At 37.2% G+C, this 13297-nt stretch overlaps 1 protein-coding gene across 5 annotated transcripts in view; it reads right to left on the bottom strand.

Annotated features, from left to right (window-relative positions):
- Positions 1-13297, bottom strand: part of LOC107721421 (pericentriolar material 1 protein-like) — a 55857-nt gene that overhangs the window by 13152 nt on the left and 29408 nt on the right. For all 5 annotated transcript variants that reach the window (XM_016529427.1, XM_016529425.1, XM_016529426.1 and 2 more), the window contains 9 exons: positions 9166-9412; positions 8862-9012; positions 8556-8750; positions 5014-5177; positions 2310-2524; positions 1739-1857; positions 1474-1603; positions 1198-1359; positions 403-566 (listed from right to left, as the gene is read on the bottom strand). In XM_016529427.1, coding sequence (XP_016384913.1) covers positions 403-566; positions 1198-1359; positions 1474-1603; positions 1739-1857; positions 2310-2524; positions 5014-5177; positions 8556-8750; positions 8862-9012; positions 9166-9412 — 1547 coding nt within the window. The remainder of the gene's footprint in view (positions 1-402; positions 567-1197; positions 1360-1473; positions 1604-1738; positions 1858-2309; positions 2525-5013; positions 5178-8555; positions 8751-8861; positions 9013-9165; positions 9413-13297) is intronic.

The raw sequence follows: 13297 nt of genomic DNA on the forward strand, positions 1-13297 counted from the left end.
TCTACTTTCACATGCAAATGACTTGTTGCACTTATGAATATGATAACTTTCCGGGACCAATTCTAGTAGGGTAAAACGTAATCCCGCTTTCGAAACGGTCTGTTTTGCCCTGCCATTAGCTGAGGCTGTGTGTGAACAAGCCGCGGCTGCAGCCTGCAGAGCGTGAGGCTGCTCCGTCTCACGCAGCCAGAGGGAGTTCCGCAACAATGCTTAGCTGCCCGCCAGTGCGCCTGCCTATAAATCGGCCTAATTTGCAGCACAATTAATTAAAAAATGACAAAAATCGGCCGGCCGATCAATCGGTCGACCTCTAATTAGCAACTTACAAATTCATTCCTCCCAGCACATTTATAAAACAAAATTTTAAACTCTAAGCCATGAGTTGTCAAAGCCATGTGTCACCTTTCATCACGGCTGTACGACTGGGTCTCATGTGTGTCACTCCTGAATGGAGAATGGTTGAGTGTGTTTCTCCTCTGCTGCTCTGCCATCAGACTCTCCAAATGTTTCCGCCTCTGTCTCAACTCCTCACGCAACATCTGATGCCTTCGCATCTCTGACCAGAGCTAATACAAATAAAACAAAGACAAAACATTTAAACTTGGGCTTCTTTACCTGTCTGCAAACAGATCCCAATAACTTACTCACCCAAGAAACCCAAAAGAAAGAAACCCAACAGATTTCTGTCCCTATACTGAAATCTAAATGTAAATATAGTACATGGAAGCTCAAATGTACTTGATTGACATGCAAGAACCAGTGAGGTTTGCTCTTGCATGTCACGCAGGTAAGACTGAGCTGCCATTGATTATATCTGATGTGCGCTGTCACAATGATTCAATGATTTTATGCAAGTAAAAGCCTAAATTTAATCTGTTCATCATATAAAGCAATTGTGTCTTCAGAAGACTTTTATTTAAGTGCTCAATTCAAATGGATTATTTTGATTTCTTTATAAACATTTCGAAGCTTAAAAGTTTTGGTGGAATGGACTTTCAGTTGAGGGACAGAAATCTCTCTGGTTTCATTAAAAATGTTTTACTTTGTGTTTCAAAGATAAACAAAAGTCTCAGAGGTTTGGAATGACATGAGGGACAGTAAAAGATGACAGAATTTCCATTTTGGGGTGAATTATCCCTTGAAAACTCTACCTGATATATAAAGGAAGCAAAACTGGTATTTTGATTACACACTTACCTCATTGTCAGTGACAGTAACTGGAGGAGGCTCAGTGGTGGGTTTGAGGCCACTAGTGTTGGCTTTAGTTGAGGAAGAGGAGTGTAACGGTACATGATCAGGACTAGAGGCAGCTGCAGGAATCTTCCTCATCTGACCGCTGACACTACTGCTCACGGATGACTGACGGGACACAATGTGATAAAAGAAATTAAGACTCCATCTCAGCAGTTGTTTGTGTCTATGATAGTAACCAACTGTAAATTGTGCGTAAAAAAGTGCAGGTGTGTAAAGTACCTGAAGGTCAGGACAGGCCCATTGTAAGTCTTGAATCTTGCCCTGAATCTCCATCAGTCTCTGTCTCTCTTCATGGAGCTGCTTTAGTTCTTGCTGCTGCTGCTTGAGTTTCTCCTCATACAATTTCTCTCTGAAAAACAGATATTATACATACACAGGACACTTTGTAAAAACATGCTACAGTGTGATATTAAACAAAGCAAGTTTACAAACAACAGATTATGAACTATAAATGCAAGCAGATATCTAATTTCCATAAACAAACCTGGACTTTTCAGAAAGGACGATGTCTCTCTGGATTTTGGGAGCTGTTACTCGGGTGTTATTGGGTTGTTGCTCCAAACCCTCATCCTCATTAGCTGTAGTACCATCTGTATCATCACTCTACAGTAACATTAACAGATCCAGAGAACATGTCTTTAACAGGCTGACAAAAGAAAGCATAATAAAGAAAAAGCAGGCAGGAGAATCTGAAAAACGGAGTTTGCTTATACAAGCTACACTCACAACATATTTGCATTGACATAAATTTATGCAATTAGCAGATGCTTTTGTCCAAACAACTTACAAAAGGGCCAAGAATGTTCATTATATACATTGCCAGGTTTAAGAAGAGACAACTTGATTAGGAAGCAAGCTAGAGAAGACTTCTTTTTTTGTGTTTGTGTAAGTGCATTGGTTTAAGTGTATAGGGTGGTTAAGTGCTTGCAGAAAAAGGTGTGTTTTTAGCTGCTTCTTGACAGATGTGATGTTCTCAGCAGTCTGGTTGGAGATTGACAGCTCTGCATTATGAATGACCAGAACCTCAAATCACCCTCGTGGCTCCAGACTCTCACCTGCACCATGGCCACCAGTTCTTGGAGTTGTCTGAGTTTCTGTTTGGCTGTTTGAAGACGTTGGACTTTCTCAGCATAATCTGTGTCACCACCTAGACTGCTTCTACAACTGGACCCTGAACCGTCACTGCCTCTGCCTCCTCCTCCTCCTCCTCCTCCTCCATCATCCTCATCTTTAACACCATCGTAAGGCCTGTCCCGGTTGAATTGGCATTCTAATATGATAATGCAAAAAAAATAAATTAGTAGAGACCTGCGCGGGACCGATTTTTCAGCAGGATTCTGTCCCGCACCCGCCCTTTCCCACAGAAATATGTTATCTCATCCCGCTCCCGCCTGCATAAAAGTAGCCTATATAGATTTTTTTCAGTACATGTGAAATTCACATGAAATAGTAAGTTCCGTATCGCCTAGCCACAACAGCATAAACACTCCAGATAAAATATTTGTTATTAAAGCATCAACATTCACAAACCACTGTTATCTTTAACAGAAATGCAAGCATAGGCTGCTGCGTGCATGGTTTGGGCTTGGCATGGCAGAATGCAAGCAAAGAGCACTCCCTTTATAATCAGTAAAAAAAAGCTGACAGATCAGTTCATCGCGATCTCACAAAGCTCTCTTATAACACAATGAATATATGCACAATGGATCTTTCATAATGTCTGCACTTCTTGTGTTATAATGAGAGAATTTATGAGCATGCAAATTTCAGCACTGCACAAGAACTCAGTCATTTTGAGTGGTGAGTGGATTCTAACTTAAACACCTTTGATTGTCAATTGCGTTCCAGAAATCAACAGATTTGTCTGTGATTGGCTACATTGCTCAGCGCTGCAAATGTGTTATAAGTGGGCGGAGCTGATGCGCAAACGGCATTCTCATTGGCTGGCACTCATCTATTACCATCCCTGTTTTGATTTCAGCAAATCAGTTCGAGCGAACGCTGACAACGTGATTAATATTCATGAACCCAGCAGCTCATCAATCCTGTGCGTTGTATATTGTTAGTATAGTAGTAGTAGTAGTAGTATTTTTTAATAATAATTACTATTATCTATTACTATTAATATCTATTACTTATGTTGTTTTTTTTTGTTTTTTTTACAGAAACCAGGGCTCGCAAAATTTCAAAATCCCTGGTAGCCCTTCGGGCAGGGGTATCTGCAGAATTTTTAAAAATACATTTAAGGCGATTTATGACCCATTTTAAGAGCTGCACAAGTAAAATGAACACAGTATGAGTGGGGTTGGACAATGTCTATGGTGAAGGCAGGAATTTTATTTCACTATTTACAGGGTATCTGCAGAATATTTTAAAATAAATTTAAGCGATTTATTAGAGCCCATTTTAAGAGCTGCACAAGTAAAATGAACATAGTATGAGTGGGGTTGGACAATGTCTGTGTTAACACAGTATTGAGCCATAAAATTACATGACTTACAGTTCAGATACAGGTTTTCACAAAAACAAAAATCTTATACAACAGCATTTCAGCCTTTAGACCATTTTTATGAAAAGGGGATAAATCAAGCATATAATTTATTATGTCAGTTTAACACGTATAAAAATTACTGTCTTAATTGTTTAGATTTTTAGAAGGTACATTAACTAATTTCTCATTTACAACTCTATGTGTTTGCTACATAAAAAAAATTAGTTGATATTTGCATTGATCTGACCAAACAGCAAGAAAGGCTTATTGGAAATGCAAATTCATTCTCATCTTGTCTTTCCGTCCCCAACTGTATGACCTTTTGAAATGATAATTAAGACATTTCTTATACCATTTAATGTATTTAAAACTTTTTATGGCCTTAAGTTTGATACAACTCACTTTAGGAGTTTTTAAGGACCCGCGGGAGATCTGCATTTAAGATAGCCCGTCGGGCAGAGCGGTGATACATTTTGGTAGCCTGACTGGAAAACACAATAGCCCCGGGACGTCGGGCTAGCGATTTTGCGAGCCCTGGAAACCCAATGGACAACAATATGTTAAGCATCACCACCAGTCCTAAGTTCAGTTAAAATGACAAATATCGATTCATACATGGTTACCAAGTCTAATCACTAAAGTTCTATCGTACCGAATAATAATTAAATAGTGCTTAATTATAATAATAATAATATGATTAACTGATTAAGAAGCTAAGATTTAATAAGCTGTGCCATTTTACAAAGACAAGCTGATTTGGTGAAATTATATATATATATATATATATATATATGCATGTGTGTGTAAAATAGTATATCAGTCTGGCGACTAAACTAAAAAAATTACTAGCCAATGGCGATTAGATCGCCAAGGTGTGCATAGAGGGTTATTTGCGGGAGTCCCGTGAATCATTTTATTCTCTCGCATCCCGCACATACGAGAGTGTCTACCCGCCTGCACCCGCACTAGCCCATCAAGTGTTGTTCCATGCTGCACTCTGTTGCGTCGGGTCCCGCGAGTCTCACGGTAGTCCCGCGGGAGTGCAGGTCTCTAGTTCAGGGGTTTTCAACCTTTTAGGACATGCGCCCCCCCAAGTTTGTCTAAATTCACTCGATGCTCGCGCCCCCCCAAACCCCTGCTCTAGTTGATAGTTTTGTTAGCACAGAATGTTTTTTTATTTTAGATTAATAACTTTGTAAGACTGACTATGTTGACAGAAATTGCACAATGGTGAATATTTATAGATTTGAAAGATTGCAAGGTCTGACCTATGACTGAAGGGACGTTGAGACTGCGGAGATTGGCTGCTGAGCGGTTATTGATTTCACATTCTGTGTTCAGGCGGCCATCTCTATTATTGGAGGCACCATGAGCTTTCGTCAAACTGTTCATGTCCATCCAGTTACTTGGAGTCTGTGGTTGGGCTGGATTTCTACAAAAATAAAAAAAGGACAGTTAGTCAGTTATTTTCACTTTCCTTCAACAGGACAATTCTCACAAAAGCAGAGGCAACATGTGTATACTTTAAATCACACAGATTTGAGAAGATGATAAATAGTCAAGATTGAATCACACACACTGAAATGTGACTGGCAAAGCTTTGGCATGGTGCCTGACCTAATTCTTCTCTTTGCAAGACACTAGAGCTGGGTTTTGACACAGATTTCATGGATTTGATTTGATATCAATTCATCTGGATATATATCAGGTACAGTACGTCACAATTTTCTTAATGAAAACAATCTCTCAATTAATGCTGTGTAGAAAACTACACAACTAATGATCTACAGAAAACCCTGTCAGTTGATACATTATTATAATATTAAAGGTTTAAAGTCCAAAATCTTAAATTAAATTGCTATTTATTTTTAGATGTAATCAACACAAAAGTAGTTGAATACAACAATTTAAATTGAACATACAGTAGTTCTTATACCAACTTTTTGTTTGTTTCTTATACCGTTTTGCTTTATCAAGTTTTGTTTATGCATAAATAGAAAACAGCATAGACTAAAAGATCGATCTTGATTAATTAAAATGAAGGTTGATTAAAATCAATTAATTGATACTGTCAACCCAGCCCTAGTCACTCTATTGTTGAGTGGATCTAAAATTCTAAAATTAAAAGGTTTACCAACATTTGCCAAAAGCAAGAATTGGATAACACATATAAATGTTTAAATTTTGTTTTAATGCTTATATTGTTCCCTATGGAAGGATATTCCAAACAATTTTCAAAAGTTATTGCAAATTGTATTTTCAAATGCGTTTTCCATATGTGGACGCATTAATTGTGACAATCCAAATGCAATCCAAACGTTACCGTTTGCGTTTTCGCTTTTGCGAACACACAGTGACTGCCAAATTTCAAATGGAAAAGAAAAGCCGATTTGCAAATGTATTTAATGTATATCAAGTTATGAGCCTGTCATATTTAAACAGCAATATTAATTAACACGTCTGCTTTTTTACTCTCTCTGTGTCGCCCATGTAACCTGCCAAAACTCAAATGGAATCTCATAATACCAAAATATACTGTCTAAAGGCAGCTGCCAATCCGATAGATGTGTGTGAACGAACAGACAGTGTAACCTTCTTGGCACATTACACAATAAATAATTGTCTTTTTTTACCCCAAATGCAGCGACTATCCCCTGCTAACAGCGGGAGCCACAACTGTACGCACAATATTCACTATTAACCAAACACTTTTCACCTGTCTCAACATCTCTCACTGTTTACACTCCAACTGATGCAAGTGAGTAAACAGACAGTGCAATTCTACACTTATTACCGTATATTTTACGTAGGGCTGTGCAATTAATCGCATGCAATTGTCATGCGCATCTCGTCAGTAAAGCCGGTTCCGTGATTAGTAGTAAATCTCCATCACCTGCTTTCAGATGGAGCGGCATTTACTACACAGAGCCGTAGTTCATTATCGCAGATAGAATCGCCTGCGATAATGAACACGATATTGCGTAGCTTGTCAGTGCTTTACTAATGAGATGTGCATGACAACTGCATGCAATTAATTGCACAGTCCTAATTTTACGCTTAGGTGCTACAGGACATGTGCTCCATAACGGATTAAAATGGTTGAATAAAATATAAGGTAAGGTGGCAAATAGGTAAATAAGTATAGATTTGCACTGTATGTTTGATTATTAAAAAAATGTGCGTGCTCCATTATGGATTAAAAGAGAGGAATATAATATAATATAAAACGTGAAAAGCATTCTGTTAATGGTGAATATTGACGATTAGCTCCATTGTTCAAAGCATTCGGCACAATCGTCTGTGAGTGACGTCACCTCCCAGTACAAACACAACCCATAGTATAGTCCCGCCCCTGACATTGATTGACAGGTTTCTGTGTAAGGCATCGGAAATTTTAATGAAAAAGGAATTGTGATTCCATTTGAGTTTTGGCAGGTAACATGCGCGACACAGAGAAAGTGAGAAAGCAGACGTGGTAATTAATATTGCTATTTAAATATGACAAGCTCATAACTCGTGAGGCATGGGAAATACCGTTGCAAATGGACTTTGCTTTTTCATTTGAAATTAGGCAGTCACTGTGCATTCGCGAAAGCGAAAACGCAAACAGTAATGCAAGATTTGCAATTGCTTTTGGATTTCGTCACAATTAATGCATCCACATGTGGAAAACACAACTGAAAGTACAATTTGCAATTCCTTTTGAAAATAGTCCGGAATATCCTTCCATAGTTCCCCATCAAACTATCAATACTGTACACTAGGAATGCCACAATTCACAATGTAATTTTGAACCGTTTGGTACGACATCCACGGTTCAATACGCACTTGAGAATAGGCCTGTCGCAGTAATCAATATATCGACTTATCGCGCAATATATGTACATGACCTCAATCATTTTTGGTGACGCAATATATCGCCCATTATATTTACTTCAAAATTCATGTCACCGTGTTTTTTACATTCCACTTGCGCCTGTGTCTTTTGCAGCTTCTCGTACATAACGTGGTGTAGTCATGAGGTGCTAGTTCAAATTAAAAAAATGATACAACCAAAAGTTGTTATCGTGACAGGCCTACTTGAGAATTAAGTTTTTCCGGTTTTGAGTTTTAATTAGGGCTGCCCGATAAATCTGTCTGGTGCGATTATGATATCGCAAAGGCTGCGATTATGTTTTTATGCACAGCTTGTCTGTGAAGCACGGATCTTTGATCAGTAGGAAGTGTCTGAAATTTTTGTAAAAGCAACACTCGTCAAACATCATCATTATAAATATACTTTATTATCATGAAAATACCTAAGAAGGCTTGAAGAACAGTGATAGAAAGATGCCCATAGGCATTTCCTGTTACTACATGTGTTATGGTACTTCTGCGAGGCATATTTGGAGTTTCTGCGCGAGAGAGCCCTCTGGCTTTTAGATGCAGCAGCATTCAACCACCAAATCGTGTGCTGTTTATTTCCGATTTATCGTGCAGCCCTAGTCTAAATAATTTCCGTGCATTTTCCGTGCTATACTTCTGTGATGCACATGTGGAGTTTCTGTCCGAGGGCACTCTCCGTCTACGAGTATGAATGAAATGCATTTATAGTGCTCAATAATGGCCAATCCATCCTATTTTGGAAATTTTAAGTAGACATATGATAATCCATGTTTTTCTCCACTGTAGAGTTTTTTATGGTTGTTGTTTTAAAAATTCATATTAAATCGCAAATTGCATGTGATGTGCCAAGCAATCAGAGCCGAACTGTAATGTTGCATCCCTAGTGTACACACAATTTTTATACTGAAGTGACTCTATTCTGTACCTGATATTGGTGACCGGTTCATGGTTCTCCTGCTCTGAATCAAACATGACCTCAAAGAGTGAACCGTCCTCTGTTTCCTCATCGTCCTCCTTCACATTCTCGTTTACGGTGTCCACCACCATATCTGATGTCTGTTCATAATACTGAACAAGCTCTCTTAATTCATTCAAACGCTTGTGCACCTCCTTCAGTTTCCTGCATTGAGTGACAAAACAGACATCAAATAAAACTGCTAAAAGTTAACAATAAAACACATCAGTTTGGTTCAAATATCAAAGTGAGATCAAATGGGATGAACAGAGTAACCTGAGTTTATCAGCAGAATGGTTATCATCTATCTGTGTGTAAGAGGAGGAAGAGTCCTGCCTCACTGGACGTGGCCCATTTCCCTCTCTACCCAATACAGACGGACGCTCTGACATGCCCATGCGTGCACCACGCCGACTAACACTCTGACCTGAAGAAACACAAACACATCATTTAATAAATATCCATACTTTTCCCACAACTGCATCTATGCATCTAACACAACACCAACTATAATGCAAAAATGTACAATTCAGATCTTCTAAAGAGAAGGGGCTGGATGTGGTGTGTAAGGGGGGCTTACAGGAACTGTTGTTAAGGGTCTGGTCTCTAAGGGAGTGGAGTTCCTGAAGGATCTTGTCCATGGTCTGCTTTTTGTCCTGTAGCTCCTGTAGTTTGGTGAGTTTAGTGCTGGCGAATGTTGATGCAGTAGTTAGTGGGGCAGAGGAGGGCAACTGACTCCTGGAATTATGGGTAATGCGTGATCGGCACACCTCTCTTGAAAGAGAGAGACATTCTGCCTGTCGTCGGTTGTCAGGGACCGTCTGGGACTGAGAGAGAAACAGACATTTAGTAGTTAGTTTTTGTTTTATTTAGGAACAAAAAAAGCTTCAGGGTTCTCACTCTTTTTCAATGATCATTTTCCAGGACTTTGAGGACTTTTCCAGGACATTTTTTAATTATGGCGAAAATAAAAGACAAGGATCACGCTCTAAGTAACAATTCTCTCTCCAGAAGTCTATAAAAACATACAGTTTATGGCCATGATTTAACTAAAAACATCAGCTCTTTAATATGAGCTCTTATACATTACAACAAATGATTTTCAGAACCAGTTTCAGTACCATAGCAAAAAAAAAGAAAAAAGAAGAAAAAAAAAAACTATAACTAACCATTAACTATTTGAAAATAAAAATAAATTTAATCAGTTCATTATTAATGCTAATAATAATATTAAAGAAAATAACATTTTAAAATAAAAAATGAAAAAATGAGTGGATTCTGACTAACCTTAAACACCTGATTTCACAGAAAGCAATATAAATATGCACAGGAGCATTTGAAAGTAGCCGCCTATAGGGATGTAACGATTCACTCAACTCACAATGTGATACGATTTACGATACTGATTTAGACAACAAAATTAGATTTAAGACAAATTATTAATGAAAAGGTGTCCTTTTATTATTGCTTGGACAAAATGCTGCACATTTCTTTGTGAAATTGAAATATCAAATAACAAAACTAAATTTACATTTTAAAACAAACCCCAAATCTAATCAAATAAATAAGACAAAAAAAATCTCATCATATAAACTGCCTGTGCTCTTTCCATTCAAAATTAGAGGCAACCACTGCATTTGATATCACAATCCAAACAAAGATGCTGTATACATGCAGCATGAGCAGTTTTTACATCTAAATTAGATTGTATAATTTGACATTTTAAAACAAAAACAGAATGCTCTGACTTTAGTTTTATGAAACTATACTACATAAAACATCTGCACAAAACAAATACAACAGAAGCTGTGAATGAGATGCAAATTGACCATATGCACCGTTACTTCCTGGTTTTAGATAAGCCAGCTCAGTCATTTCGGGTCAACTGTCAAAATCAGCTGTGGAGCACCTTTTGCAGTTTTTCTACATAATCCATTTACAATTTGAAGAATTTTTTTGTTTGTCTAAGAAGACCAAACGTCCATGTATACTGTTTAAGGAATGTCAATCGCGAGTGTAAAAAATTATGTGAGTAAATCCGGTAAATTGTTCTGCGACTCATTGCTACGATTGACAGTGATAACGGAACGAAACGTCTGATGTCAAAAAATAGAGCTGTGCATTAAGTGATTCAAACTAAATTCAGAGTAACAAACCTACAACAGTAACAAGTCTATGTTGGCTGAATATACAGTGGGTACGGAAAGTATTCAGACCCCCTTAAATTTTTCACTCTTTGTTATATTGCAGCCATTTGCTATGAGTGATCCTCTGCTACCATCTACTGGTTTTAATTATAATTACATGTCATTTCCAACTTAAAAGACTTTGTTTTCCGCCAGGAGAACAACAACCTGTTTTTTGTGTTTTTGGCACATTTTTTCATGTCATCTTCATGAATGAAAAGTGAATCTTTAATGTGATTTTTTCTGCAAAGCTGTAGAGTTGAGAAATAACAAATGCTTTAAAATATTATAAGTGGTTAAAAAATGTATGAATGGCTATGAAGGTAAGTTATTGATTATCAAGAATACCATTATGATGTCGTTTAAGAGATTAGCATTGCTAGCTAGCTAACCTTAGCCTAAACCATTATGATAGTGTTTAGTTGTCTGCATTTAAATGTATAATTACACGTCTAGGTTCTCTCCTGTACTCACTTTTGTGGCCAGCGGTTTAGACATTAATGGCTGTGTGTTGAGTTATTTTGAGGGGACAGCAAATTTACACTGTTATACAAGCTGTACACTCACTACTTTACATTGTAGCAAAGTGTCATTTCTTCAGTGTTGTCACATGAAAAGATATAATAAAATATTTACAAAAATGTGAGGGGTGTACTCACTTCTGTGAGATACTGTATACCACAACATCAAATGAGCTTCACCGGAAGTTTACATGCTGGCTTATATTTATGCGGACGTTCTAAAGAACGCTCCGTGAATATAGTGGAATATATGGTCAATTCACTCTCTGACAGCAGGGGGCACTTATGGAACAGCAGCTATACAGCGGTTCCCTGGTTACCGCTGTAAACAAAGCAGTGCTGCACTTATAAACACTACTTTAATATGCATTATACAAAGTCAAGATGAAAAGAAAACACCATATAATCTTTTCTAAAGACAGTAAGTTTCCCTCAGAGATACAGTCATATAAACTACCACCCCCAAATGTACCGTGATTCGTTTTAGGGCTGCCACTAATGACTATTTTTATTTAGATTAATCTATCGACTAATTTATCGATTAATCTAAACGATTAATTTTCCGCACAAAAAAATCAACAATTTTACTTAAGAATATTTTATTAAACTATATTTCATTAAACCAAATGAAATCCAAAAGTAAAAAAGTAAAGTGCAACAAAGTGCAAGAAGCAAGTGTCCATCTCATAGTCCAAATCACTGAAATCAAAGTTCAGTATTATAGTGTAAGAATGACAACATATCCAAAAATTATAATCAAAAAACACTTTTTAAAGGAGTATTTACCAGACAGATAGGAGAAAAATGCAAATGTGCAATATTTCTGGATTTTTTTTTTTTTTTATAAAATCAAATAATTGGAGATGCTTTTGATTATTAAAATTTAATGGAACCATTAACCGCAGTGTGTATGCTTCCCCTGCTGGACTGCCACTCAATACTTATTAGAGATTCATAATTTCTGATCCGCTTGAATATGTGCTCACGCTGAGTAATGTGAGCATATGAGCATGAGAAATTAGGGTGATATGACGTGTTGATTAAACATGATCAAATGGCTGATTAAAAAAAATAAATAAATAAATAAAAAAATCACTTCGGTGGTGATTGGAAGGTTACGACTGAGCGCTCAAATGGACACAAGGGATTTAAATATAGTCCAATTATTCTAAGCAAGTACAAGCAGCGCTTTAAAAAAATTAAATAAAATTAAAAACAAACAACTACAGTCGTTTTCCTCTGGTTCCTCACTTGCTGAGCTTGGGGTGATGCTTCCCCCATAAATATATTATTAAGCAACATTTCCTGCTAAGTTTCTTATTTCATTCTCATTGCTTAACGCTATGTTGGCAAATATGCTATTGTCAAATATTGCTCGTTGTTTAAAGCTAGTTGTTCAGTAACATGTTGGTTTGCTAGGCATGCTGTTGCTTTAGGCTTATTGGTTGTACTTTGACACACTGGTAACTTTAACGTTACCCAGTTAAACTTACCACAGCTGAGGCTTGTTTTTAAATCTGTTTAAGACTGTCTGATATGAAACAGGCTTGCTGCTTAAGGCTCATCTAGTATTGAGGATGCGGTTTCATTAAACACATCCTGTATGTATGATTATTTCCATCAAGCTGTGTTTAAGTCCGTGTAAATAATCTGTACCATTTAATTTTCAAAGCCTATAGCATGAAAATGTTTCATGTTTGAATATATATTCTAGTGTTTTGTTTGTTATATTCCAAAGAAAATAAATTATACATAAATTTATAAATAAAAATTTGACTGGTTAGGTGCGTGTGTATTAGGGATAGGCTGATTACCGGTTTCAAGGTATACCGCGATTTGAAAATTTCACGCCAAAATGTCATTTATGTGAAATATGAAGTCTGTAAACGCCCATTAACAGAGGCCAGAGACACTGAAGATGGACGCAAAGAGAAAAATACTGTAGAAGGCAGATCACTCACTGTTCATGATGCACGAACTATTGGAAGAAAATCCTCAATATTGA

This window comes from Sinocyclocheilus rhinocerous, unplaced genomic scaffold, assembly GCF_001515625.1.
Source record: "Sinocyclocheilus rhinocerous isolate Xijiao unplaced genomic scaffold, SAMN03320098_v1.1 scaffold1833, whole genome shotgun sequence".
Taxonomy (NCBI): Eukaryota; Metazoa; Chordata; class Actinopteri; order Cypriniformes; family Cyprinidae; genus Sinocyclocheilus; species Sinocyclocheilus rhinocerous.